This window comes from Panthera leo, chromosome B2, assembly GCF_018350215.1.
Source record: "Panthera leo isolate Ple1 chromosome B2, P.leo_Ple1_pat1.1, whole genome shotgun sequence".
Classification (NCBI taxonomy): Eukaryota; Metazoa; Chordata; class Mammalia; order Carnivora; family Felidae; genus Panthera; species Panthera leo.
This window is the reverse complement of record NC_056683.1, coordinates 62,885,004-62,911,944: the sequence shown is the minus strand read 5'-3', so window position 1 is coordinate 62,911,944 and position 26,941 is coordinate 62,885,004. Positions and strand designations below refer to the sequence as shown.

The 26,941-nt window shown below is 34.9% G+C and overlaps 1 protein-coding gene across 3 annotated transcripts in view; it reads right to left on the bottom strand.

Moving 5' to 3' along the window:
• Positions 1-26,941, bottom strand: part of COL19A1 (collagen type XIX alpha 1 chain) — a 380,294-nt gene that overhangs the window by 190,214 nt on the left and 163,139 nt on the right. For all 3 annotated transcript variants that reach the window (XM_042939135.1, XM_042939134.1, XM_042939133.1), the window contains 2 exons: positions 25,508-25,561; positions 23,820-23,855 (listed from right to left, as the gene is read on the bottom strand). In XM_042939135.1, coding sequence (XP_042795069.1) covers positions 23,820-23,855; positions 25,508-25,561 — 90 coding nt within the window. The remainder of the gene's footprint in view (positions 1-23,819; positions 23,856-25,507; positions 25,562-26,941) is intronic.

The following is a 26,941-nucleotide window of genomic DNA, read 5'->3' as shown; positions in this document are numbered from 1 at the left end:
TTATATCATCTCCATTATGGAACTTATTTAAATCTTCAACCACTATTTGATATTTTATAATTTAAACCACTTTTAAATTAGAGAATCATTATTTTATGTATCTTTGTGTACATGGCATATTTGTATAATCTGTGCATTGTTTTCTTCTTTGATTTTATTTGCTGAAGAGTAATGCCTATTTATTTTTTATACTTTTTTCATCTTAGTCTGCTCTGAAAATAACCATAAACTGGATTATTCCTAATTTTTCACGAACATAAAGATTTGCTTCTTTTCTGAAAGAGAAGTATAAGAATGTATTTAGGATATTTATGATGTAAATATCTGCATATGTCTACAGAGGCATTCATTCCTTTTATTGTTTTTAATTTTTTTTTTTTTTTTTACATTTATTTATTTTTGAGAGACAGAGAGAGACAGAGCACAAGCAGGGAAGGGGCAGAGAGAGAATGAGACACAGGATCTGAAGCAGGCTCCAGGTTCCGAGGTGTCAGCACAGAGCCCGACATGGGGCTCGAACACATAAACCTGACCCTGAGATCAGGACCTGAGCCGATGTCGGACACTTAACCGACTAAGCCATCCAGGCGCCCAATTCCTTTTTTTTTTTTTTAAGTGGAATCCTGGACATTAAAAATGTTGACAGGGAAAGGAATTCATAAGGCTCTTGCCTCTTTTAGCTAGACTAAAACTATGTAAAAAATAGTCCAAACTAGCTAAATCATTTTAGGTTCCAGTGGACAGCTATTCTACTGTGTTACATTTCACATAGCTCTCTCTGGACAATCTGCTATTTAAGACAGTCTAGAGCTTATCATTATGGAAGCCCATGTAAATATTTAACTGAGAAATTACTTAGAATTAACTGGTTCAGAACAGAATTTTGAAGTGTTTAACAAATACAGTAGATGTTTAGTAGAGTTAATAGGTTAGATTAATTGCATTTAAACACATTTTCATTTGTGTAGGAGGCAAGATATATTCATAACTTCTTAATCAAAGAAAGAAGCTGAAGTAAAAAAAGGAAGTGTCATTTTGAAGTATTATTTGCACTCCCTTGCCAGGGATGTTGCAGAATATATGATACCTAAAACGTATTTCAACAAAAATGTTATGCAAGTAAGTGTATTTTAACTGTTATGATTATTGCTTTAGGATATGCTTCATAGACTTGAAACATAAGATTAAGCAGAATCTTCATAGATTCTTAAAATACCATGAGAGCATTTTCTGTCTTTCAAATAGAGTGTACAAAATTAAAATGGAAAACAGAGTTTATCCGTCTTTATAGAAAATTTCATGCCTTTAATATGAGAACAATGGGAACAAATTTTATAAGCTGGAGACATGAGAACAAAAAAACAAAAAGCAAATTAGTGTAAATGTAACAGACATATAGTCCAGTCATGGGAAATGGTTTTCTCATATTAGTTCTGAGAAGTGGAATTCAAGAATGTTTTTGTTAATAAATTAAAGGAGTGACCAGTTTTACATCATTTCATAAATTGTCATGACACAAGAAAGAATTTCCCTTAGGGCATGTAGGTATTCAGAAAAGGTATTTTATGTTATATATAAAAACCCTAACATTTTATCATAAGCAGTTGTCAGTACACACTAGGAAACAAATGTCTTTGAAATAAAAAAAAAATAGAATTTCTTTCATACACTAAAAAAAAAAAATGCGCTGACAAACCTTTCCAATAATACTGACAAGAGAAGAATAAGAAGAGCTGTCACTAGAAAAAAAAACTATAAAATATTTGTATGGACAGGAATGTTTCCATCATTATCAATTATAGTAAACAGGTTCCATACTTGGATGGACAGTTTTATCTTACCTTAAACAATTTAAAAAAGAGGTCATTTGTAGTGCTTTCAAAATTTAACAATTTCATCAGAAAGCCTTGCCAGCATTTTGGACATGAGGCCAATTAATTAGGATTGCTCCATGTGGTTACAGAGATAAATTTTAAAAGTAATCTTTTTCTATATTTTCTGAACTGAGAAATCACATCTCTTTTTATTTTTTTTTTTAAATATTTATTTTGACAGAGAGAGAAAGAGAGAGAGAGAGAGAGTGAGCAGGGAAGGGGCAGAGAGAGAGAATTCCAAGCAAGCTCCATGCTGTCAGTGCAGAGCCTGACACAGGGCTTGATCTCATGAAGCGTGAACCAAAATCAAGACCTGAGCCAAAAATCGAGTTTGACACTCAACCAACTGGGCCATCTAGGTGCCCCAAAAATCACATCTATTTTTTTTTTATGTTTATTTTTGAAAGAAAGACAGAGGCAGGGGAGGGGCAAAGAGAGGGAGAGATACAGAATCCGAAGGAGGCTCCAGGCTCTCAGCTGTCAGCACAGAGCCTGAAGCGGGGCTTGAACTCATGGACTGTGAGATTATGAGCTGAGCCAAAGTCGGACGCTCAACCGACTGAGCCACCCAGGTGCCCCTCACATCTCTTTTTATATGTAGATTCTGAAATAGCAGGTTTTTAGTAACTTGATTCAGCCATGAACACTAGAAATATAAATCAAAAACAGAATTTATAGTCTGTGAATCTGGAATGCTGTGGGACATCTGTACTACCCATAAACTTTCCTCTAATAATGATTTTTGTCCCCATTATGAGATATTCTACTTTGTAAGTTGTATATAACCTCAGTTCCTTTCCACTTTGAATATTATCTAGCACAGCATTTAGTAGGCACTGAATGGCTGAATGACTGAAAAGATTCTGATTGTTTACACTTCTCTTGGTACTTCTGCTGAGGTGAGAATATTAATTACCATAGCTACCGAAATTCAAATTAAAAATTTATATTCTTCATACACAAATGCCACTTGATACCAAAATAATCCAAGTTATTTTTAATTCTTATGTGGTAAACTTGCAAAATAGATGTTCTACTTCTATTTGGAGGAGTTGCCCTTCATTAGAGAAAGAAATATAAATTCTATTAATTTATCTCATATTGATGAGGATTAAGTACTTTTTGAAAAAAAACCAACATGGACTGAAGAGATTAAAGTATCTATACAAACCATTAATTAATAAGAAATAGAACCAATCAAATTATTTAAAATGCTTATGTCATTTAGAACAATGTAGTTTCAGGGTATCTGGGTGGCTCAGTCAGTTAAGCATTTGACTCTTCATTTTGGCTCAGGTTATGACCTTGCGGTTTGTGGAACTGAGGCCCACCTCAGGCTTCACACTGACAGCAAGGAGCCTGCTTGGAATTCTCCTCTCCCTCTCTCTCTGCCCCTCCCTTGCTTGCTCACTTGCTCTCTCTCAAAATAAGTAAATAAACTTAAAAAAATAAAATAATATAGTTTCATATTTGGTAATTATTCTTGCCTTAATTGACTTGTCACAAATATTTTCATATTTTGTTAATTTCATATTTTTAGATTTCTTGACTATGAAAAACTTTATGTAAATTTGCTTTATTTCAGACCTAACCCAATAATGAAATGGTTTGATTTCAGTTATCTCAAGGTTATGTTGACAAGTAGGCTGATGGTCTGTCAAATCCATTTGTATCATCTGTCTTAATGATTTATGTGAGCGAGAATATGATTGATTCAGTGTTAATGATGAATCTGATCATAATAACAATCTGTATTTTTGGATTGGCTTTGTCATAGTTCACTGGCCACATGGGAGACATGGTTTCCCTGCAGAAAAAGGAAAAATCTATACATAGGTTGTTTTTAAGTGTCTTCCAGTAACTTCTGGGAATGGACAACATCATACAAACATAATACCAAATTTAATATCATGAATAACTTTTGCATTTGGGTGATGCAACATAAATGACAAGACTGAAGGAAACTTAATCTAGTAATTTTGGGATTAAAACATAAATCAATATAGAGATATTTACACACCACATGAAAGACCTAGGAATTTAATGCAGATAACTGTGAAGATGGTTAATACAGTATCAGACTATGTAAGTGACAACTGACTAAGGTGGTAAACACCAAATTTTAAGAGGGGGGAAATGCTCTATAGTATAGAAAGAAATTTTAGAAACTTATTACTAACATACATTGACGACTTCTCTGTTTAACTTCTTTCCACTGGCCTTCCTCCTTTCTGCCAAGAGCAACCATTTCCCTCAGGATGATTAAGATCATAATAGTGTAAGTGTAAAGACAATGGAAGGGTCAATGTTCAACTTTTGATAACTAAGAGTTCATATAAGACAATAGTCTGGAAGCTAGGCTCCATTAATGGAAAAGTGTCAAGTACCTCATCATCATACATCAAGAGATATCCTCATAGATCACAAAGTTTAACCATGTATCACATGGCACAGAGGAAGGAGCAGATAGAGGTTGTTTCTGCCCAACCAGAAAGAGAATTGAAAACATGTCCTTCCCTTCTGTTTCCTTGCATGAAGAGTTTCAGGAGAAGAATGGTGTATTAATCAGATATCAGTACTCTTGCTTTACCTCTTCTTAGGAAACCAGGAAGAAGAAGAATTCATAATGCATCGTATTTTTAATCAGACAATAAGTGAAACCTTTATAATTCTGATGGAAATAATTTCCAACCTAGAATTCAATACCAAGATAAACTAGCAATCAAGTGTGCAAGTAGAATAAAAAAATTTTAGACATGTGAAATCTCAGAAAATTTACCTCCTTTTTTACATTTTCTTAATAATTCGCTTGAAGATGCATTCACATAAATGAAAGAGCAAAACCAAGAAAGGAGATGATGGAAAAGAAAATTTGGAATCAACCCAGAAAAAAAAACAAAAACAAAAGGAATCATAGAATGAGAATTTTGTAGTTTTCATGGAAAGCTAGTGGCCAAGAATGGAGTAAAAGGTCTTAATGGGACTCTTCCAAATAAAAGACTCAGTGACAGAATTTGAAAAATATGGAGGATAAGGGTGCCAGGGTGACTCAGTTGGTTAAGCATCCGACTTGGGTTCAGGTCATGATCTCAGGGATTGTGAGTTCAAGCCCTGTATCAGGCTCTGTGTTGACAGCTCAGAGCCTAGAACCTGTTTCAGATTCTGTTTCCATCTATTTCTGCCCCTTCCCCACTCATGCACTGTCTCTCTTTCTCTCTCTAATATAAAAAATAAACATTAAAGAAAAAATAAAAACATGGAGGATAGCTACAGGGCAAACAGAGAGATAATTAGAAATACCAGAAAACAAAACAAAACAAACCACAACAAAACTATTCAATAAGAGAAAAGTACACCATGTGGCTCTACAAATACTGATGTGTACATAGTCATAAAATTGTGAAAATATTATATTTTTTAAATAAAAGTAATACTATAACTCGATTAACAAATCACTTGTGGTTAGGCATCTAGATTGTTTCATTATTTTACTATTTCAAGCAATGCTGAAAAAATAGCCTTGTACACACATTAATTTCATAAATGAATGAGACTATCTGTAGTTAAAATTTGAAATTTTGATAAACAACATCAAATTGTCCTCCAAGAGACTGTATCCACATATATTTCCCTCACAACGTATAAGTGTTTTTCCACGTTTTTGCCCACATACTGTACTATAAAACTTTTTGACCTTTGCCAATCTTTTTATTGTGGTGAGAATATTTGTGTATTTATTTATTTATTTATTTATTTATAAATGTTTATTTATAGAGAGATTTATTTTAGAGAGAGAGAAAGAGCACAAGCAGGGGAGGGGCAGAGAGAGAGGAGACACAGAATCTGAAGCAGGCTCCAGGCTCTGAGCAGGTAAGAATATTTAACATGAGGTCTATTCTCTTAACAATTTTTAAGTGCATAATACAGTATTAACTATAGGCACAATATTGTACAGTGGATCTCTAGAACTTATTAATTTTGTGTGTCTGAAACTTTACATGCACTGAACAACAGCTCTGTAATTTCTCCCCCCAGCTCCTGGCAACTACATTCTACTCTTTGTTTCTGAGTCTCACTATGTTAGATACCTCAAATAAGTGGAATCATACATTATTTGTCCTTCTGTGACTGGCTTATTTCACTTAGCTAATATCCTTCAGGTTCTTTCATGTTGTTGCAAAGGGCAGGATATCATTTTTTTAAAGGCTCAATAATATTTCATTGTATATATACACCGTATATTTGTCCATTTACCCATCAATTGACATTTAGCTTGTTTCTGTATCTTGGCTATTTGTTATAGGCGTATGAAAAGATATTCAACATCAGTAATCATCAGGGAAATAAAAGTTAAAATCACAATGAAATATCACTTCACACTTGTTAGGATGGTTACTTTAAAAAAAAACATAAATGTTGGCAAGGATGTGGAAAAACTGGAACATGTACCCTGTTAGTAGGAATGTAAAATGGTGCAGTGGCTATGAAAAACAGTATAGAGGTTACTAGAAAAATTGAAAATGTGACTACATATGATCCAGATATCCCACTTCTAGATATACATACAAAGAAATTGAGACCACTGCCAATATTGTAAGGGAAAACTAATATCTCAGGGGCATTTTGATTTATATTTCTCTTATTGTGATTGAATTTAGATAAATTTTTATATGTTTAAGAGCCATTTTATTCTTTCCTTTATATAAACTCTGTTTACATCTTACCCAAGTTTTAAAAACTGGATTCATATATATGTATATGAATTTCAATATGGGAATTGTTTGTGTGGCCACATTTACTAATTTTTTTTATATGGGTAAAGTAACTGAATTGTCTATTTACTAGCTTTTTGTGGATGTTAAGCGAGACAAAGTGTGCTGACAGTTTCTATACTGACAAAAAAGGCATCCTCGAAAATATTAAAATTCTGAGACTTAAGTATATCTAAAAGTTAACTCAATTTTTGTGGAAATTATATTGCAGGTCAATGAACAAGTCAATCTATATACAAATATTTCTTTAAACACAACCTTTTAGAAACGGGGGTCAAACATTTACCCTATATAATAATATCTATTTTATATACTGAATAAGTTAAGGCTGTGTCAGTGTAACTTCATTTCAGTGCAAGTCGCATTAATAAGATTAGTCATGATGTATTACATAGACCCCCACCCCCGGGATATTATTCCCACGTCACTTTTCAATCTGCTGGATTTGTAATATGATGTTTTTTCTTCATATGACAAAACTGTGATGTTCTCAAAGCCAGGAACAAATGCCTTAATTTTCAAACTACTAATCAAACACCAGAAAGTTGTCCTGAAGGTAAATTACAATTAATGTTTTCTTAATATTTCAATGAAATGGAGCAATCAGAAAGTTACCTCTGAGTTACTAAAAAAAGAGTAGTGTATCATGTGAACAAATCAATATAATTTGCGAGCCAATGTACAAATATAAAGCTATAACAAACAGGGAAATAATGGTGAACAAAAGGACAAAGCAAACAACATAAGAAAGACTCTCACATTTGCACAGAAACAAGTGGTAGAAGCCCTAGGGCAACACTTCATCAACATTTCAACAAATCTTTTGATGACCTCCACACACTCACAACAACAAATTAGGAAAAGAATGGAGAACTGACATTTATTGAGTACTTGCTCTGGTGTCAGGAATTCCACTAGAGTCTTCACATAAGTAATTGAATTTAATCCTAACAACTCTACAAAAAGAATTTTTCCTTCTTATAGATGAGAAAACAAACTTCCTAAAGGTAACATTGCAAATAAGTAGGGGACCTGAGATTTGAACTCAAATATATCTGACCTCAAAATTCAATTCTGCTTTTAATATGTTCTACTTGCTCTTCCAAAGAAATATTTGGAGGATAAGATTTATTTAAATATGCATCATGTTAGCCCATGAGTGGGATTTCAGGTCATCTTATCAGATTATAAGATCTGACAGGATCACCCTTGACATTTTTGATATATGAGGATATTAAACTTTAGAATATATTTTGTTGGGAAACCAAGAAGTGGTTGTAAAACAGAATAGCATTCTATAAGAAATGGAATGAAAACTCAACAGCATAGACTGAAGGGAAGTAAGAATGGCAATGCCTCCGAAGGCCTCTGAGGATTAGAATTGGTCAGAGGCTGAATGAAGCAGTAGTACTGTTAGCAGTGTGGTAAATAAAAGAGCAATGATTTGCTGGATTTGTTTAAAAAGGGATGCAATGCACATTGTTGGAGACGGTTCTTCATGAATATTTGGCATTTCTGCTTGTCTTACGAGTGAGGTACTAACTGCTCTATGCTCTAAGCCATCTTTTCACTCACCAGCCTAGCTAAAAGGGAATCTAGAAAATTCAAACTTAATCATGACTCAGCCACCTAATATGCTCTTGTTATCTTGCTATGGTGCTAGATTCTTAGCTAATTGACTGAATACACTGCTCACTCAGCACCCTTATGGTAGCATACTAACATAGAGCAGGGGGTTTCTGTAACTTTTGTTAACAGAAACCCATGGGGGAGGGGAAGGAAAAAAAAAAAAAAGAGGTTAGAGTGGAAGAGAGCCAAAGCATAAGAGACTCTTAAAAACTGAGAACAAACTGAGGGTTGATGGGGGGGTGGGAGGGAGGGGAGGGTGGGTGATGGGTATTGAGGAGGGCACCTTTTGGTGTACATTTCCTTATTGATATACTGGATTAATGCTTCAGGTCAAGGGGAAAGATCAGTTCAGAAACTTAAGAAGCAAATCATCTGGTTTTCTAAGGCAGATTTGGATGATTTATGGGATTGTTCAGCTGGTTGGGTCTGGGATCTAGGGGTGCATGGTTGAAATCAATGCTCTAGGTTGGCCTCATCTACATGCTTAGAGTCCTACCTATTAATAATAGCCCTCGTTGAATGGTACATGAGACAAATTGAACAGTTCTGGTGTCAGCCTCTTTTGGTAAGGTTATTAAGAGTGGTGGATGAAGTGGCATATTCAAAGGAAAATTTGCCAGGAGCCAAGACAGTATAGAAAAGAGGAATGGATATTGTTGGGAGACAATGGGTCTTTCCATGGGTCTTTCATGTTTCTGCATGTCTTGTGAGGGAGGTACTAATTGCTCTTTTGTACTTCTGTATTATCTTTTTAAAGATGCTTATACAGAAAAGCAAAGGGAATATTTGCTTACTGTTCAGAATTTTAAGGATAATGTCTTCCTCTTGGACAAAGCACTTTTTTTTTGTAGTCTATTAAAAAAGATTTGGGTTCCCTAAACTTGAAGTTTCTCAGTTGTGACACAAATCCATTGTATGTGTAGCACCTGGATTATTCCTGAGGTTTGGTGGCAAGGGCATCATGAAGCTCATGCTGCCTGCTGCCATGAATAACAATACCTTTGTCTTTGACTCAGTATCTCAAGTTGTCTGCTAGGATCCATTAAACTGTGGCAGGCTAAACGATTACAAGTAGGGTATAATTTCATACCTTCCACAGTTCTTGGCACTGTTAAGTCAAACCCTTTCTTTATATTGCAGATATGTCTAACTTAACTACTTTTTACATTTAATCTCTATCCTTTTAAAATCATTTTTTTAATGTTTATTTATTTTTGAGACAGAGACAGAGCATGAATGGGGGAGGGTCAGAGAGAGAGGGAGACACAGAATCTGAAGCAGGCTCCAGGCTCTGAGCTGTCAGCACAGAGCCCGACTTGGAGCTCTAACTCATGGACCGTGAGATCATGACCTGAGCCGAAGTCGGACGCTTAACTGACTGAGCCACCCAGGCGCCCCTAAAATAATATGATAAAAGACAGGATTTTTAAAAATGTTATTAAAGAGATAGATATTAGATTATATGCAGCTAAATGAAGCAGAATTCCTTAGGAAATTTAAAAGGTGAAATAATAGAATTTCAGAATTTGAAATAATCGTTAAAACCTTCCGTTTTGACTATTAGTCAGTCTATACTGACTACTATATTAGTCAGTGACATGCCCAAAATAAAATAAATAAAAAGTTGCACATTTCAGGACAGACTTGAGTCACTTGGCCTTTCACCCAGTGTTTACTTATTTATCAAAAGAAACTTTAATAATGAATTAAAACATATAAAGCTTCTATTCATGTCTGCAGTTATTAAACAGAAGGTAAGATTCTTCAATTAGGGAGATAATTCAAATTGCCCATAAACATGTCTCTCAAACTGACAAAAATAAATCAGGGACAGTAAGTGACATCAGGATTGCCATTGTTAAAAAATAATACAAGATAAGGGGACTATCTGCCCTAAATTAATTACTTTTAGTTGGAAGGAGGTCATCTGCCCTTTATTATAATGTTCAAGTGAGTGAATTTATATTTTCCTATAGGTATTTTAACTGTAGGATTTGGTGATATTTTATTTTGACAATATGTTTGTCAGTGAAAAATATCTATTTCTTCTTCCTAAGAAGAAGAAATTTTTATTGAGTACCTACTCTGCACTTTCAGTCTCTGGGCATGCATAAGATAGAAAATGTTGCTATCATCATAGACATTATACTAGAAGTAAAAAAGAAAATATTTCAATTCTGCTTATTGTTAATAATTCTCTTAAGAAGAAAGAACTCTGCCCTTAAAGACACCATAGTTATACAAAAATTCTCTTTGAACATTTCCAAGAAATTACTTTATAAAGGCCTCATTCCTATTGACATTAATTCATATTTATATGTATATGTATATGTATTGATATTTTGCCACTGAATATTAGCATAATAACAACGAGAACACTAGCTAAAAGTTAAATAGTACTTACTAGAAGTCAGTCATTATTCAAAAAATTTTACATATGCTAGTTAATTTAATCATCACTTCAGTGCTATGCAGTAAGAAGTATTATCATTCCATTTTATAGATGCTGAAACTAGGGCACAGAAAAGTCAAGTAAAACGGTCAGGTTCAAACCCTGGATGAAGGGACTGTATAACTCCTAAGCCATAATGTGTGAATTTTTGGTTTGTTAAAACCAGTAGAATAGTTAAGTGGAATAAAAATAATTCTAATTCTTTTAGAGAGCAATCACTTTTAAATTCCATTTTATAGATGAATATAAATTCTTACCAAAAAATTTTTTATATACTTAGAGTGGAACTGAATTTAACCAATTCATGCATATATTTGACTTAAATACACATTCTTCTCCATGTAATGTTTCAAAGGGCTTATCCATTTTATAATTTTCTAATAGAATTTGAGATACATTTAAATTTATTTTTCTAGACTGCTGACTATCTCAACATGAAAAAATAGCTCCTTCATAAAATTCCTAAACTGCCAATGTATAGCACTTTTAGGAAGAAAGTTTTATTATTGAGCTTTAAAATACATAATTTAGAATTGTGATGAAAACAATTTGAAATGTCTTTTGAAACAGAAGCAAACTATAAACAGAAGGGTAGAAGGAGCTATTCTCAAATCATTTATCTAATGAAAGATATATAAATCACCTTCTGTCAAATGAGCTGATGATACATTTTCCCAAAACATAAATCTTCTCTGAGGCTGAACATAAATCTTTCTAAGGCCTTAAGCATCAACTCCCCTATATTTCTGCACAGTCAATAATCATAGTTTTGTAGTATAGAAACACCTTCTATTTTAATCCAATGATTCATTCATACCAGTCTTTTGTCCACCATTTAAAAAAAAGATTGACTTTTTAAAATATTTGGATTGCCTTCTTTCTTCTGGCTCACTAGCTCCCTAAGAATCTCAAGATTGAGCTGGATCATCAGTTTCAGAAAGTTAACAGTGAATTAAATATGAATTATGCAACTTTTTAAGACAAAATTTAAATTCAGGCAATTCATAGAAAGACCATATAAATAATTCAGATTTTGATATGTAAGGAATTTTAAATAATCTTAAATTGAATTGCCTATTAATTACTATGTTATAGTACATATATTTATATGTATATATAAAAGTGTATAATACATATACACTATACAGCATATATTTATTCAATCCAGAACTGAAAGAAACTATGTTCTATGGATATTTAATAAGAACTTTTCTATTTCATTCACCTAAAAAGAGATGGTTATAGTTCCTCAGGAATCTTAGTAAGAAAACATTATTTAGTAGTTGAGTCTGTGATTTAAATGTATTTAAATTAAATAACTGCTTAAATTACAGCATAAGAATTCTAGCAAAAATGATTTTCTCTTAAATAACTAAATGTTTTATGTAATACCAACATAACTACAGTTGTACAAATACTTGTAGACTGTTTATATGCTAACTGCAAATGATGAGTTTGAAAATGATCAGTTTTAAACAACTGCTTGCTTTTTCATAAACCAAATAGGTTCTGAGAAGGCAACGACAGGTGTTGTTTCTGTGTTCCCAGTAGCCAGCATAGTATCTGACACATGGTTAGCATTCATGTAAGTGGGTAGATCAAAGGAGGAAGAAAGGGTGAGAATGGACCTCATCATCTACTGAACTGATCATTCTTAGATCTTCAATACATTAATTTTGGGGAAAGAAACTATTTCAAGGCTTCCCTTATGTGAATACTATATGATCTCTTGTTTATTGAGGTCATCTGTTAATTTGTATGCCATTTGATTTATAAATGACCAGCTGAGATTTTCTCTCGGGTGCCTGATATTTAAGGTAGTTTCATATTTAAGGTAGTTTGGGAAGGGTGAAATCTGTGCTCCTTCTCTGTGCCTTATTTTCACTTATGGTAGATTTATTCAGGTACCAAGGGATTGACATTTAAAATATCATTTAGTAAGCATATCGAAGACACTTCTGCTATTGACTGACTTAACCTTTGGCTTTTGTGTAAACATTTGGTGCCATCTGGATGAGTATTTAATAACTCCCCAAAGGGCCAGGGCCAGAGTAACATAGTCATTTTCCTGGGAACTAAAATTAGTGGATATATTCCATGAAATAGCACTGTTCTACCCTCCTTCACCTGTCTCTTCTGAAATGACATGCAAAGGCCAAAAGAGGGAAGCAGGCAGAGGTGTTAGCCAACTGCCTTATTTCCATATTAGTCTCTGCCTTGCTTCTGAAGCTTCAGTTACAGATTTTGGCAAAACTTTAGTGTAAAAACAGCAGTATATTTTTTTAGTTGAGGAATATCTGTTAATAGTGAGTAACAGTAAGACTACAGAACATATGTAACAATTTTAAGAAGTTATATATAAAGACACAAAGTTATATATAAAGAAGTTACATATAAAGTTATTGATAACAAATGACAAAGAACTTAATAATTTGCACTTATACTTGCACATTTAAATGTAAGGATTTATATTTAATATTTAAATGTAAAGTGGTGTTGGCAAGGATCCAGAGAAAGAACCCTCTTACACTGTTGGTTGGAATGCAAACTGGTGCAGCTTCTCTGTAAAACAGTATGGAGGGTCCTCAAAAAGTTAAAAATAGATCCTTTCTACGATCCAGCAATTACACTACTAGGTATTTACCCAAAGGATACAAAAATACTGAGATGAAGGGATACGTGCACCCTGATGTCTATAGCAGCATTATCAAAAATAGCCAAATTCTGGAGAAAGCCCAAATGTCCACCAACTGATGAATGGATGAAGAAGATGTGGCATGTATATACATACACATACACATTTACATATACATATACATAAACATACACACACATTTCTCAACCATCAAAAAGAATGAGATTTTGCCATTTGCAATGACTAGGATGAAGCTAGAGTGTATTATGCTAAATGAAATATATCAGTCCAAAAAAAGACAAATATCATATGTCACTCATACATGGAATTTAAGAAACAAAATAGATGAACATAGGGGGAAAAAGACAGAGACAACCCATAAAACAGACTCTGATGTTTCATGGTTACAGATTCATGGTTTCAGAATAATTTATGAGAACTTACCTTAACACAAATTTGCACTATGACCTTAGATAAACTGTATTTTGATCAAAGAAATTTGAAGGTCCATCTATGTTGTTGCTAAGGGCAGGATTTCCTTCTTTTTATGGCTAATTACACACACACACACACACACACACACACACACACACACACACACTGCATACTCTTTATCCATTCATCTGTTGAAGGACACTTAGGTTGTTTCCATGTCCTGGCAATTGTGAATCTATGTGCTTCATCCCACGAGCTTCATGAACTCAGGCATCCAGGTATCTTCCCAGCTTTGGGAATTTCTCAGGCATTATTTCTTTAAATAAGTTTTCTAACTGTCTCTCCTCTCTTCTCTTTTTGGTAACCCAATAATGTACATGTTGTTTCTATTAAAGATATCCCATAGCTCATGTAGGCTTTCTTTACTCTCTCATTCTTCTGTTCTGCTCTGACTGAACCTGCCTTCTACTTGACAGATTCTTTCTTCTACTTGATCCAGTCTGTTTATGCTCTCTACTGCATTTATTGCATTTTTCAGCTCCAGAATTTGTCTGATTCTTTTTTATGATTTCTCTCTGTGAAACTTCTCATTTTATTGATGTATTATTCTCCTGATTTCATTGAACTGTCTTTCTTATAGCTCACTGAGCTTCCTTAAAATAACTATTTTGAATTCTTCATCAGGCAAATTGCAGATTTCTATTTCTTTGGGGTCTGTTATTGCAAAATTATTGTGTTCTTTGTTGGTGTCATGTTTCCTTGATTTTTAGTGTTCCTTGAAGTCTTGTGTTGCTGTCTTCATATCTGAAAAAGCAGTTACCTCTTTCAGTCTTTACTCTTTCTCTCAGTTCATGACTGAAGAAATACCTTCCATCAACCCTGTTGGGGATTTTAAAGCTTTGTCAGACCTTTTACTCAGATATGCCCACTCCATGCTTCTTCTTTCTTCTTCTGGAGAAATTCTTAAGGTTTTATGCCTTCTCTCAATACTACACAGTCAGGATTATGCTGACTATGGTGCTTTTTTTAGGGCAGTGATGAATGCCCAATTTTGTGTGTTTCTCTCAATCCCACAGAGTGGAACCAGCTTCTTCAGGTGCTGACTAGTCCTCTGCAAAGGCTCATTCTTGCTGCCACAGGGAGCATACACATAGAGCTGGCCATGAGGTAGATGTGTGTGGAGGTGAGGCACAGGAAGCCTTGGGCCATTGGAGAGAAAATCAAAAGTGAAGAATGCCCTGCAGCTTGTGGGTGAATTTCCTAGTGGAGTCTGGGGGCATGCACTCTGTAGGATTCACATGCATTTGGTGCCCTCTGAGAGCCCTTTCTGCTGTTCTCCAAACACCCACTGCAACACACAAGACACCTCAGTATTCTGGCTGAGGCAGGAAGGAAGTAGGTTTTTTGGGTAGCATCCTGCATAGCTAGGGCAGGTGAATTCTCACTCACATGTTCTCATCTTCCCCAGCAGGAGAAATCATGGGCTGAGAAAGTCTCTCTTGGCATGAGCTAAAAAAGCCTTGGGAGGAGTGACGACTGTAAATTGAAACTGTTCCTTTTATCCTTTTCAATTTCTTTGCTTTAGGGGTATGATGGAACTTCTCCACTAGACTCCTTCCTGAACTTCTACATGGCTATCCTATCCATGGGTGATTGTCTAAATTGATGTTCTTTAGGAGGAATATGGTGGAAAAGTCCTATTATACTATGATGGTGATGTCTAGTAAGTCACTTGTTAAGTGTCATTGTGACATTCATTCCAGGTATGGGTGCAACTAAATAAGTTTCGAAAATGTGATTTGATAACATTTTAAAAACTAGAATCTGAATATATATATATATATATATATATATATGTAAAATATATTTATAAAGGAATTATTCTTTTTTTGTTAATAAGTAGTTGCTTAGAGAATTTCAGCTGGAATCATGGCACAATTTGGTTTTATTTGGCTTCATTTGTGCTACTGAAAGCACAAGTCCAAAATTATAGCAATATATTTAATATTTTTATGGATTAGACGCCAAATTTTATATTCCAGGAGTTAAAGTGCTGACAAATGAATAATAAATCAGGCAGGATAAGGTAAAACCTAAAACTGTGAATTAAAGACTTTTATTTCAATTTATACTTTTGTGTATAATCAAGTAATAGGAACCACAGATTTATTCTATTTGGCTAGCACTCTGCTTTTAAAAAAAATAAATATTAAGCAATTTTATAGAAAACTGACTTAAGAAAACTTCAATAAACAAATGACCTTAAAATAATAAAAACGGAATAAGCAGAGCAAAAATTTTGTGAGAAAGAAAACAACCATCCAAATGATTTTCATCAAAATCATAAGAGCTGATCCTTATTTTATACAAACTATCTAAGAGAAATAAGGTTAATAAGTGGAATTAATGAGGCTAAAAAGCAAAGATTAAAATACTTACAAAGACAATATTTATTAAACATCATTTTTTCCTCAGGGCATACTATGTGCCAAACTCTATTCTGTATGCTTAGAATTCAACAATGAACAAAACTCACAAAGAACCTTTGCCTCTCATGGGATTCAAAGTCAAAGATACAGGAATGTTGACAACAAATAATCTAGTAAGTAGGCATTTTAAATGATATCTTAGAGAGTGAAAAGTACCATGGAGAAAATGATAAAAATGAAGTGCTAATGCAGATTAGAAATTCCATGTGTGTATGTGTAATTTTAAATAGAGTAGCTCTCATTGATAAAACTTAAAGGAGGTAGCTATGCACATGGTTGGAGCAGGCAGAGTAAACAGCAACAAACCTTCTCATGTGGGAGTGTACCAGACATGCCTAAAGAACTGCAAGAAGGCCATTGTTGTGGAACCAAGTCAGCAAGATGAGAAGAATAAGAAAATGAAGTCAGAAATGCAAGGAGAGTTGAATTTTGTAAGACTTTGTAGGCCATTGTATAGAATTTGGCTTTTACTCTGAATCAGATGGAGAAACATTGGAGATTTTGAACAGAAGCATGACAAGGAAAGTTTTTGGCCTCTGTTTTTTTGTAAAACTCAAGGAGATCAAGGGAAGAAGTGGGGAGACCATTAACGGGATCCTGAAATAATCCAGGGATGATGGTATCTAGAACCAGGTAGTAATAGTAGAAATGTGAGAATCAGTCAGATTCAGATATACATTGAAGGTGAGGCCAATAGAGTAAATAATTTGTAAGGCTAATTCACTTATATTTGCAGTTATAAAATTTCTAAGTAAATTAGAAGTAATTCAACTTTGATAAAAAAAATATATCATTGACTTTCAGGAAGGCCTAGTAGTTCCTACTGAATTAACACACTTACAGATAACAACTATAAACTCCAATATAAAAGCAACTACCTGAAGGGGCGCCTGGGTGGCTCAGTCGGTTAAGCATCCATTTGTGAGTTCCTGCCTGCATCGGGCTCTGAGCCGACAGCTCAGAGCCTGGAGCCTGCTTCAGATTCTGTGTCTCCCTCTCTCTCTGCCCCTCACCCCCCTCTCTCCCTCCCTCAAAAATAAATAAACATTACAAAAAAAAACCCACAACTACCTGAAGACACTGGAAAATCAACAGAAGCAGGTAGGGGTGCACCCGCATGGCTCAGTCAGTTAAGTATCTGACTCTTGGTTTTGGCTCAGGTCATGATCTCACAGTTTGTGAGATTGAGCCCAGCATCAGGCTCCATGCTGGCAGCACAGACCCTGTTTGGGATTCTTTCTCTCTCTCTCTCTCTCTGCCCTCCCCCGAATGTGCACGTGTGAGTGTGCGTGCGTGCGTGCGTGTGTGTGTGTGTGTGTTGTGTATGTGCTTTCTGTCTCTCTCTCTCAAAATAAATAAATAAACTTAAAAAACAAAACAATAACAACAAAAAACCCCAAAGCAGGTAGGTACTGGAGAGGAGTCAACATGTGGAAAAACAAAACAGCATGTGATCGATTTCCTGTTTCCAAAATGTTTCATTTGGAGGCAAGCCACAGTCTGGGTCACAGGGTAGCTAAATGGAGAGCCTGCATTCTTGATGGATTGAAAGTTAGAGGGCAGAATTTTGAGCAGATGTACATACTGGAAAGTAAAGAAATGTGTGGTTTCCAAAATTCTGTAGAGAAAGGCAGTCCCAAATTCTGTGTATAAAGTCTGCCCAAACCTCTAGCTGACCCCTAACCATACACACGCAGTACACACACCAAGCAGCTCAGGTTAAGCTAAAAGAATAAAACCAGGATTTCCGCTGTTGTCAACTACAGGGAAGAGAGTTTACAACGTCTGTCCAGCTAATTTAACTCCTTGCTTTGAAAACACATTAATGTTTGGGGTGCCTTGGTGGCTCAGTCAGTTAAGCATCCAACCCTTGATTTCAGCTCAGGTCATGATCTCAGTTTGTTGGTTTGAGTCCCTCATCAGGCTGCACACTGACAGTGCAGAGCCTGCTTGGGATTTTCTCTCTCGCCCTCTCTCTCTGCCCCTCCCTTGCTTGTGCTCCTCTCTCTCTCTCAAAATAAATAAACAAAAAACAAACAACCCCCCCCAAAAAAACCCATATTAATGCTCTTCAGAGAAGTAGGAGTTCAGAGTTCCAGTATCATTCACATGCTTAAAATGCAGTCCAAAATTATTTGACATAGAAGTTAGCATTAAAACATTACCCATTCTAGGGGCACGTGTGTGGCTCAGTTGGTTAAGTAGCCAACTTCAGCTCAGGTCATTATCTCACAGTCTGTGAGTTAGAACCACGCATAAAGCTCTGTGCTGATGGCTTGGAGCCTGGAGCCTGCTTCGGATACTGTGTGTGTCTGTCTCTGGTGCTTCTCCCTCTCTCTCTCTGCCCCTCCCCTGCTCTCTCTGTCTCTCAAAAGAAAAATGAATAAACATTGAAAAATAAAAAAAAAAAAACATTACCTATTCTAAAGAGAATAGACAGTAAACAGAGACCAACTTGACATTACTCAGATGATGGAATTTTAAGACAAAGATGTTTAAAACATCTATCAAAACTATTCTCAAGGACGTGAAAGAAAATATGGCTCCCAGGGAATGAAAAGATAGAAAATGTCAGAAGAGAAATAGATATTATTTTTTATTTATTTATTTTTTTAATATGAAATTTATTGTCAAATTGCTTTCCATACAACACCCAGTGCTCATCCCAACAGGTGCCCTCCTCAATGCCCATCACCCATTTTCCCCTCCCTCCCACCCCCCATCAATCCTCAGTTTATCCTCAGTTTTTAAGAGTCTCTTATGGTTTGGCTCCCTCCCTTTTTTTCCCTTCCCCTCCCCCATGGTCTTCTGTTAAGTTTCTCAGGATCCACATAACAGTGAAAACATATGGTATCTGTCTTTCTCTGTATGACTTATTTCACTTAGCATAACACTCTCCAGTTCTAGGAATTTACCCAAGGGATACAGGGATACAGAGTGCTGATGCATAGGAGCACTTGTACCCCAATGTTTATAGCAGCACTTTCAACAATAGCCAAATCATGGAAAGAGCCTAAATGTCCATCAACTGATGAATGGATAAAGAAATTGTGGTTTATATATACAATGGAATACTACTTGGCAATGAGAAAGAATGAAATGTGGCCTTTTGTAGATATTATTTTTTTAAAAAGCAAATGGAAATTCACTAACTTAAAAATATAGTATCTGAAATGAAAAATTCAAAGGATGGTCTTAACAACAGAATGGAGGTGACCAATAATGAGTAAGTTTCAAAAGAGTTCACTAGAAATGATCCATTCAAAAGAGGAGAAAATTATATGGAAAACAAAGGAATGTGTGGGAACATGTTTTATGTAATTGTATGTAACTGGAGTCTCAGAAGGAGAAGAGAGAGATAATGAGGCAGAAAACAAATTTGATGAAACAATGGACAATTTCCCAAATTAGGTGAAATACATAAATTTACAGATCAAAGAAGCTCAGGAAAAGCAGGAAAAATTTGAAGGTAAACACCTCTATATCAGGTGATATAGGTACATCTAACATGCAGTATGGCTAGGGAGTCACTAATCTATGGAATGAGGCAGCAAGTCTGCAGTAGAGCTGGGGCTCGAGTGCTAAGCCCTGTGACTCAAAGTGTGGTCTGAGAACAAGTAGCATCTGCATCCTCCAGTTAGAGATGGAGAATCTTGGGGTGCCTGGTGCTTCAGTCAGTTAAGCGTCTGACGCTTGATTTTGGCTCAGGTCATGATCTCATGGTTTGTGAGATTGGGCCCCAACTGGGCTCTGCACTGACAGCCTGTCTCTCTCTCTTTCTTTCTCTCTCTCACTGCCCCTCCCCTGCTTGTTCTCTCTTGCTCTTTCTTGATCTCTCTCTTGCAATAAAATAAACATTTAGAAACAAGACAAAACAAAAAAAGAAATGTAGAATCCCACCCCCACCTCAGACTTATGAAATAAACTACGCATTTGAACAAGACCCCTGAATGTTTCTGTGCGTATTAAATTCTGAGAAGCATTAAGGCACCTGAGCTCTCTGGAGTCCTTGAATGGCTGGGTTAAGGCTATAATTAAAGGTGCCTTCCTGGCCTTAATCTCCTCCACTTAACCAAGAAGGCTTCAATCTTAATTTAGTTTTACTACTATGCCTCCCTAATGGAAAGAGACATTTTTTTTATTACTACGCATTAAGTTGGGTTTCAGGTGAAAGCCAGACTTCTCAAGAGTCTAAAGCTTTTGAACAGAAGAAAGCTTGTTCCATTATAGTGCTCATATACAACAGCTTTGGATTCTAGCTCTATATTTAGAACTACTCAGGGAGGTTTAAATATACTGGTCCACACCAGATCTACTGAATTGTAATTTCTGGGGGTGGAGCCACAGATTGGTATGTTTTAAAGCTCTATAGTGGATTTAGTGTACAACTAGCTTTGAGAATCACTATGGATGAATTCTCAGTTTATTAACTCCTATATAACAATGTTTCGTTTAATGTAAATACAATGGAGGCAGTATAGCTTCCAAGTTTAGCTTTCTTGAAAACTGTTACAAATCATTTCATTAAAATGTATTAATCTGCATTATAAGAACAATTAAATATTTAGTATATGGTAAGGTGGTATACATTTCAGTTCATTCCTATTTCATAGTTAACATTTGATTATGTGTTTTTTTTAATTTTTAAGATATGTATGTATGTATGTATGTATTCATTTTCTTTCCAGTTTTTATTTAAATTCCAGTTAGTTAACAGTGTAATATTAGTTTAAGGTGTAGAATTCAGTGATTCATCACTTATATACAACATCTGCTGCTCATACAAGTGCCCTCCTTAACCCCATCACCCATTTAGCCCAATCTCCCCATCCACCTCCCTTCTGGTAACCCTCAGTTTGTTCTCCATAGTTAAGAGTCTGTTTCTTGGGGGCGCCTGGGTGGCGCAGTTGGTTAAGCGTCCGACTTCAGCCAGGTCACGATCTTGCGGTCCGTGAGTTCGAGCCCCGCGTCAGGCTCTGGGCTGATGGCTCGGAGCCTGGAGCCTGTTTCCGATTCTGTGTCTCCCTCTCTCTCTGCCCCTCCCCCGTTCATGCTCTGTCTCTCTCTGTCCCAAAAATAAATAAAAAACGTTGAAAAAAATTAAAAAAAAAAAAAAAGAGTCTGTTTCTTGGTTTGCCTCAATTTTTTTCTCCTATGTTCCTCTGTTTAGTTTCTTAAATTTCACATATGAATTAAATCATATGGTATTTATCTTTCACTGACTTATTTCGCTCAAATGGCAACATTCCATATTTTTTGGGGGCTGAGTAATATTCCATTGTATATAATTATATATATGTATATATGTATGTATATACATATACATATACGTATATGTATATGTATATGTGTGTGTGTGTATGTATGTATATATATATATATATATATATATATATATATATATATATATACACAACTTATTTTTTCATTCATCAGTTGATGGACATTTAGTCTCTTCTCATAATTTGCCTATTGCTGATAATGCTGCTATAAACATCAGGGTGCATGTATCCCTTCAAATCAGTATTTTGTATCCTTTGGGTGAATACCTAGTAGTGCAATTGTTGGATCATAGGGAAGTTGTATTTTTAACTTTTCGAGTAACTTCCACGCTGTTTTCCAGAGTGGCAGCACCAGTTTGCATTCCCACCAACAGTGTAAGCAGGTTCCCCTTTCTCTGCATCCTTGCCAACACTTGTTGTTTTCTGTGTTGTTGATTTTAGCCATTCTGACTACTGTCAGATGCTATCTCATCATAGTTTTGATTTGTATTTCCCTGAAGATGAGTGATATGTCTGTTGGTCAACTGTATATCTTCTTTGGAAAAATGTTTATTCATGTCTGCTGCCTGTTTTTTAACAGTAGATTATGTTAATAAAGTAATGACAAGCATATAACTAGTAATACCAATATTTAACTTTATGAAATAAACATTTCATTTCACAGTGGTTTTGCCTTGCCATGTCTTTATGTAACTGTAAAAATTAGCTTGTACTCCCTTAGTGCCTGCCAGCTAAATACTGCTGGGATCTATAGGGTACTACTTGGTGGGAAGACATTAGCTGTCATTAAAAATCCATGAAATAGATATATTCCAATACAATTTTCTGGGCCAGGGGCCAAAACTGCATTTTCAGGTGAAATGATAAACATAGATTACACTTTGCTCTTCAAACACAAGTTGGGAATGACTAGGAAATCAGATAACTAAATAGAGTGGGTGAGCATATAACTTAGTTGAACAAAAGAAAGCATGTGACTTAAGTAACATGAGCAGCCTTAACTGTAAATCACTGCCAAATAATTTTAAAAATAAATTCCACAAAGTATAAAAAAGCTGAATAATATTCAGTTAAAACCACCCCTCAAATATATAGTTTTTATTTCCATCTGAAAATGAAATCTTCAAGCACAGAATTTCATGGCAAATTGAATTTGGTTATTCCTAAGTTATCTGTTTGATTCCTTAGATTTCTCATTTATGAAGAAATATCTGTCCTTTAAGTAAGCATTGCAAAAATTATTTGTGTAAGATATTATTAACATATTGTTCAGAATATGTATGACATTTTCAAGTACAAAGATAAATGTAAATGTTATCAAAGCCACACAGTCTTTGAGATTACTGTTCTGCCTTGTTAGGAAGAGCTCAACACAGATACTAGAAGATTTCTTTTAAGCCTGACCTTCTACAATCAGAACATGTCTGAAAACTGATGATTTAAATTCTTAATTTATGTCATTAGGTAGTATCAACATAAAATCCAAGAGACCTCAGGCTACAAATGATCTTATTTAAGAAAGTTTCCTCTTTTCTATTAGGCTTAGAGTCACTGTTAGACCAAATCTTTAAGTTAAATGAGAGTCCTTAATGGCCTATGAAGAAAATCCATAACAGTAAATTATACCTAAATATAAAGTCATTATATATTTATGATTAAATGCTTAATAAATGATGAACCATTTAACTGAGAACAATCTCATTATGTGCACATTAGGAACTTTTCTCATAAATTTGCTACTGAAATACTGCCATTTTATCATTTGTGAATCTTAGAAGCAAATCATATAGGAAAAAAACTGGTCTTGGACAGGTTTTGGGGAATGTAACAATCATTTTAAATAGGTAGCTGTTTTTACCCACTGGGCGATTATAGTTTATTTTGTTCTTTTACGGTTTTTAGAGTAGGTAGAACAGTCTCTGCTTCCATTAACGTTAAATATCATGTTAAGAACGTATAATCAAATGTTCAAGGGGCATGATTATGAACCATATGGAGGGTAGAGAAAATTGCTCAGAATTGGTACTGCCTCCAGACTTTTCTAGTAACTCCCAGTATGACCTCAGGTTATGTACTTCACTGATGTGGGCAGATGCCTCATCTTTAAAATCTGGAGGTTTAACTAGATCTATTCTAGGGTAACTTTCAGTTCTCAAAATATCCTATGGTTTAAATTCTGGTTTAGTCATGATGTAGTGTGAAAAATGAACAGGGCATTTCAATTTTGAATTCTGATTTGGAGAATACTTACAGTTAAGGCTGGTGGTCCTGGAGGTCCTGTATCTCCCTAAAATAGGTTAAAGAATAGTTGCAGTTACCAGTGATCCTTTTCTGCACATTTTATTTTTAAGTTTTCTGAATGGATAGAAGCAATATAGATATATACGTATATATATGTGTATATATATATGTATATATGTATACACACACACACACACACACACACACACACACACACACTTTGAAGGAAAAAATAGAATTTCATCTTGATAAATTCTCCACACAGTGAAAAATGCATGATGTGCTTTTAGCTCTCATGATATAAATATCACCTTGTGCACCCCCACACTTTCTATAACAGCAGAACTTGTTTTGAAAAGCTAAAATAATCTAATTTTCTATTCTTTTGTCTACGAATCCAAAATTAGAAAGAATATCTCTTCAAATATGGTTACTTGCCAGTGGAGCAGCTGGGAAGTGTCACAACGACAGATAATTTTTCTGACAAAGTTAGTATGAGGATCAGCAGAAATAATAAATGGATCTCCCCACTTCATGCCTCCCAGCTGCAAGAAGCAGTCCCATTGCCTCTTACAAAGCTCTGCTAAATTGACATTGCACTTGCCATCAATTTTAAGAGGACTTGCCTATATTTACGTATTTTTAAATACAAAAATTGCTTTGCTGACCTATGTGAATAAAAATTAACAAGTGGATATATTGAGAACCCTTTCAAAATCTTTAAAAAATGGCTCATATAAAAGTTTACTATTTTCTGATTTATATGTCACCTATATGCTTTATTGTATCAGGACCCTGGTTTATTTCGTAAGAACTCTTAACCATTAAGAGCAAGCATCATTGCTATGATGCTCTTTATGTGGTCATTATAGAGAATTTATACTGTGTGGTATAAAGCTCTGAGATGTGTTCTCATGTTGAAAGTATCTCTATAAATTTTTCTTTTCTCATCTGACATAGTCACCTCAAAAGTAAAGACTCAGCATTGAGTAATCATTACTTTTTGGAACAATTGAATAAAAGTAGCCAATACTTGTTAAGGAACATCGACATAGCTTAAATCACTCACTGAGGACTGATTTGCAAGATCAACTTTAACATAGAGGTAAATATTGAAGACAGACGAGGATTTCCAAATGTGCTAAGAATGGAGAACAAAATACAGTACGAACGCCCCACACATACAATTCTTATCAAAATGGGGTCATGCAATGACCTTATTCTATGACTCTTGGTTTTAGTATTTCTAAATCTCTTTTCAAGGTCACTGCCAATATATCATGATAAAATGGCATGTGAGAAAAAGTGGCAGGAAATGAAGCATTCAGACTAAGAATGAATTAGGAAGTTAACCTCCTTCCTGCTAAAGGCCACCTGCTTCAGCATTATGGTAGTTCAGTGCTACTGGCAAAATTCCCCGATACAAGACACAGTTGCTAATTTGGCAATGGAATAGCTAATACTGTTAAGTGAGGGAGAGAAAGTGAAATCTTATAAACACAAATTAATGTCAACTAGCAGTTGTGCTTTTAGTTTCTTCAAACTAATTAAATGAACCAAAAGGCTTTTCTTCAGATGCTTTTAACATACAGCCTTTGGTTAATTTTAGCAAAATTAACTTTTTCAATGAAAAGTCACTGCATGTGTTCTCAGAATTTTCTTAAGAAAAACTGACATTCTTCTGGGTGGATACGATACCTTTTCTCCTTTTGGGCCAGGGGGGCCCCGAGGACCCAAGTCACCTTTCAAACCCTGTAGGAAGAATACAACCAATGTGATTTCTGTATGCAATTCACAGAAAGCTGACATTTCTAACAAGTCATTAGTCACAAGATAAATCATAATTTACTGAACTCCCAAATCTCATTCTTCAGTTTGTAGTATAGAAAGAAAGAGAGACAACTGGTACTAAAATGATAAGCAACATCTGTGTTGTGGTGAGTACAGATACATTAAATCAGCGTGAGTCCTGAATACTGCATATTTGTGCAACTTTGCTTCCTGCTAAAATTACATTAATTCACCATCTGGGAGAACATCATTTAAATCTATATGAGCTTTTAAGTATCCACTTTGGATTAAATTTGTGGATATTGTAAATACCTTTGATTTAGCATTGATTTGGCCTTTATAAAGCTTGCCAAAAAAATCAAGAATTAAATTAAAAAAAACATTTTTATATCTCTATCAAGTAATCTAATTGTGGGAGAAAACAAATGAAGGACATATTCTTTTCCTATCACTCACAGGCCGAAGCTACAATGTAGTCTCTTTCCTGTTTCAAAGTATGTTTTAGTTCTCTAATCGATAATTTTTTTTACTTGGATTTATAAAGATATTAAATGAAACTATACGAGACATAGAGTATCAGATGAATATATTCATGAATCTTCTGGACTCTTGGGTGTTTTAGTGGGTATTTAGTTGATCAGACTCAGAAATGACAGCTCCCAGGAATATCACAATAGATTTCACCGGAAGGAATCAGTTCTATAGCTGAAGATACCCACAGTGTAAACAGAAAGAGAGATCGACATCCTGACTGTGTGGTAAATAGAAAAAAATATCTTTCTTCATTCTTGATTTAATACACTGGATGAATGGAGAACAATAATGGAAAAAAGAAATAATTCTGAAGTCACAGAATGCACAGTATATCTAGATATCTTACTTTTCCTGGCTTAGGGATCTGTCTATCACTGCTCTGACATTCTGTAGTCAGTAAACAATGCCAAATGCTATCACCTGTAGCTATTCAATATAGAAGTCAATGATGAATTTAAAGAAATGAGAGAAAACTGGATACTTAAAATAATCTTGTTGCAGAGATTATGTGAAAACTGTAATCTTACACTTTAAGAAAAAAAAAAATCTAATGGATAAAAATAGCATCCAAAAGGCAAACAAATGAACAAACAAACAAAAAACACTTCACAATTGTAGAAATACCTTTCAGGATAAAACTCATAGCTACGGTCTTCCATTGTTACCTTGGAGTATTTTATTCATTTATTTAGAAAAGGGATGAGTGAAAAAGTAAATCCTATTTGAGATGTAATATTCTCTTATTTGAAATATCCATTCCTTCCCAAATAAGCAAAATGAGACTAGTCTGCATTGAAAGTTCTGAGA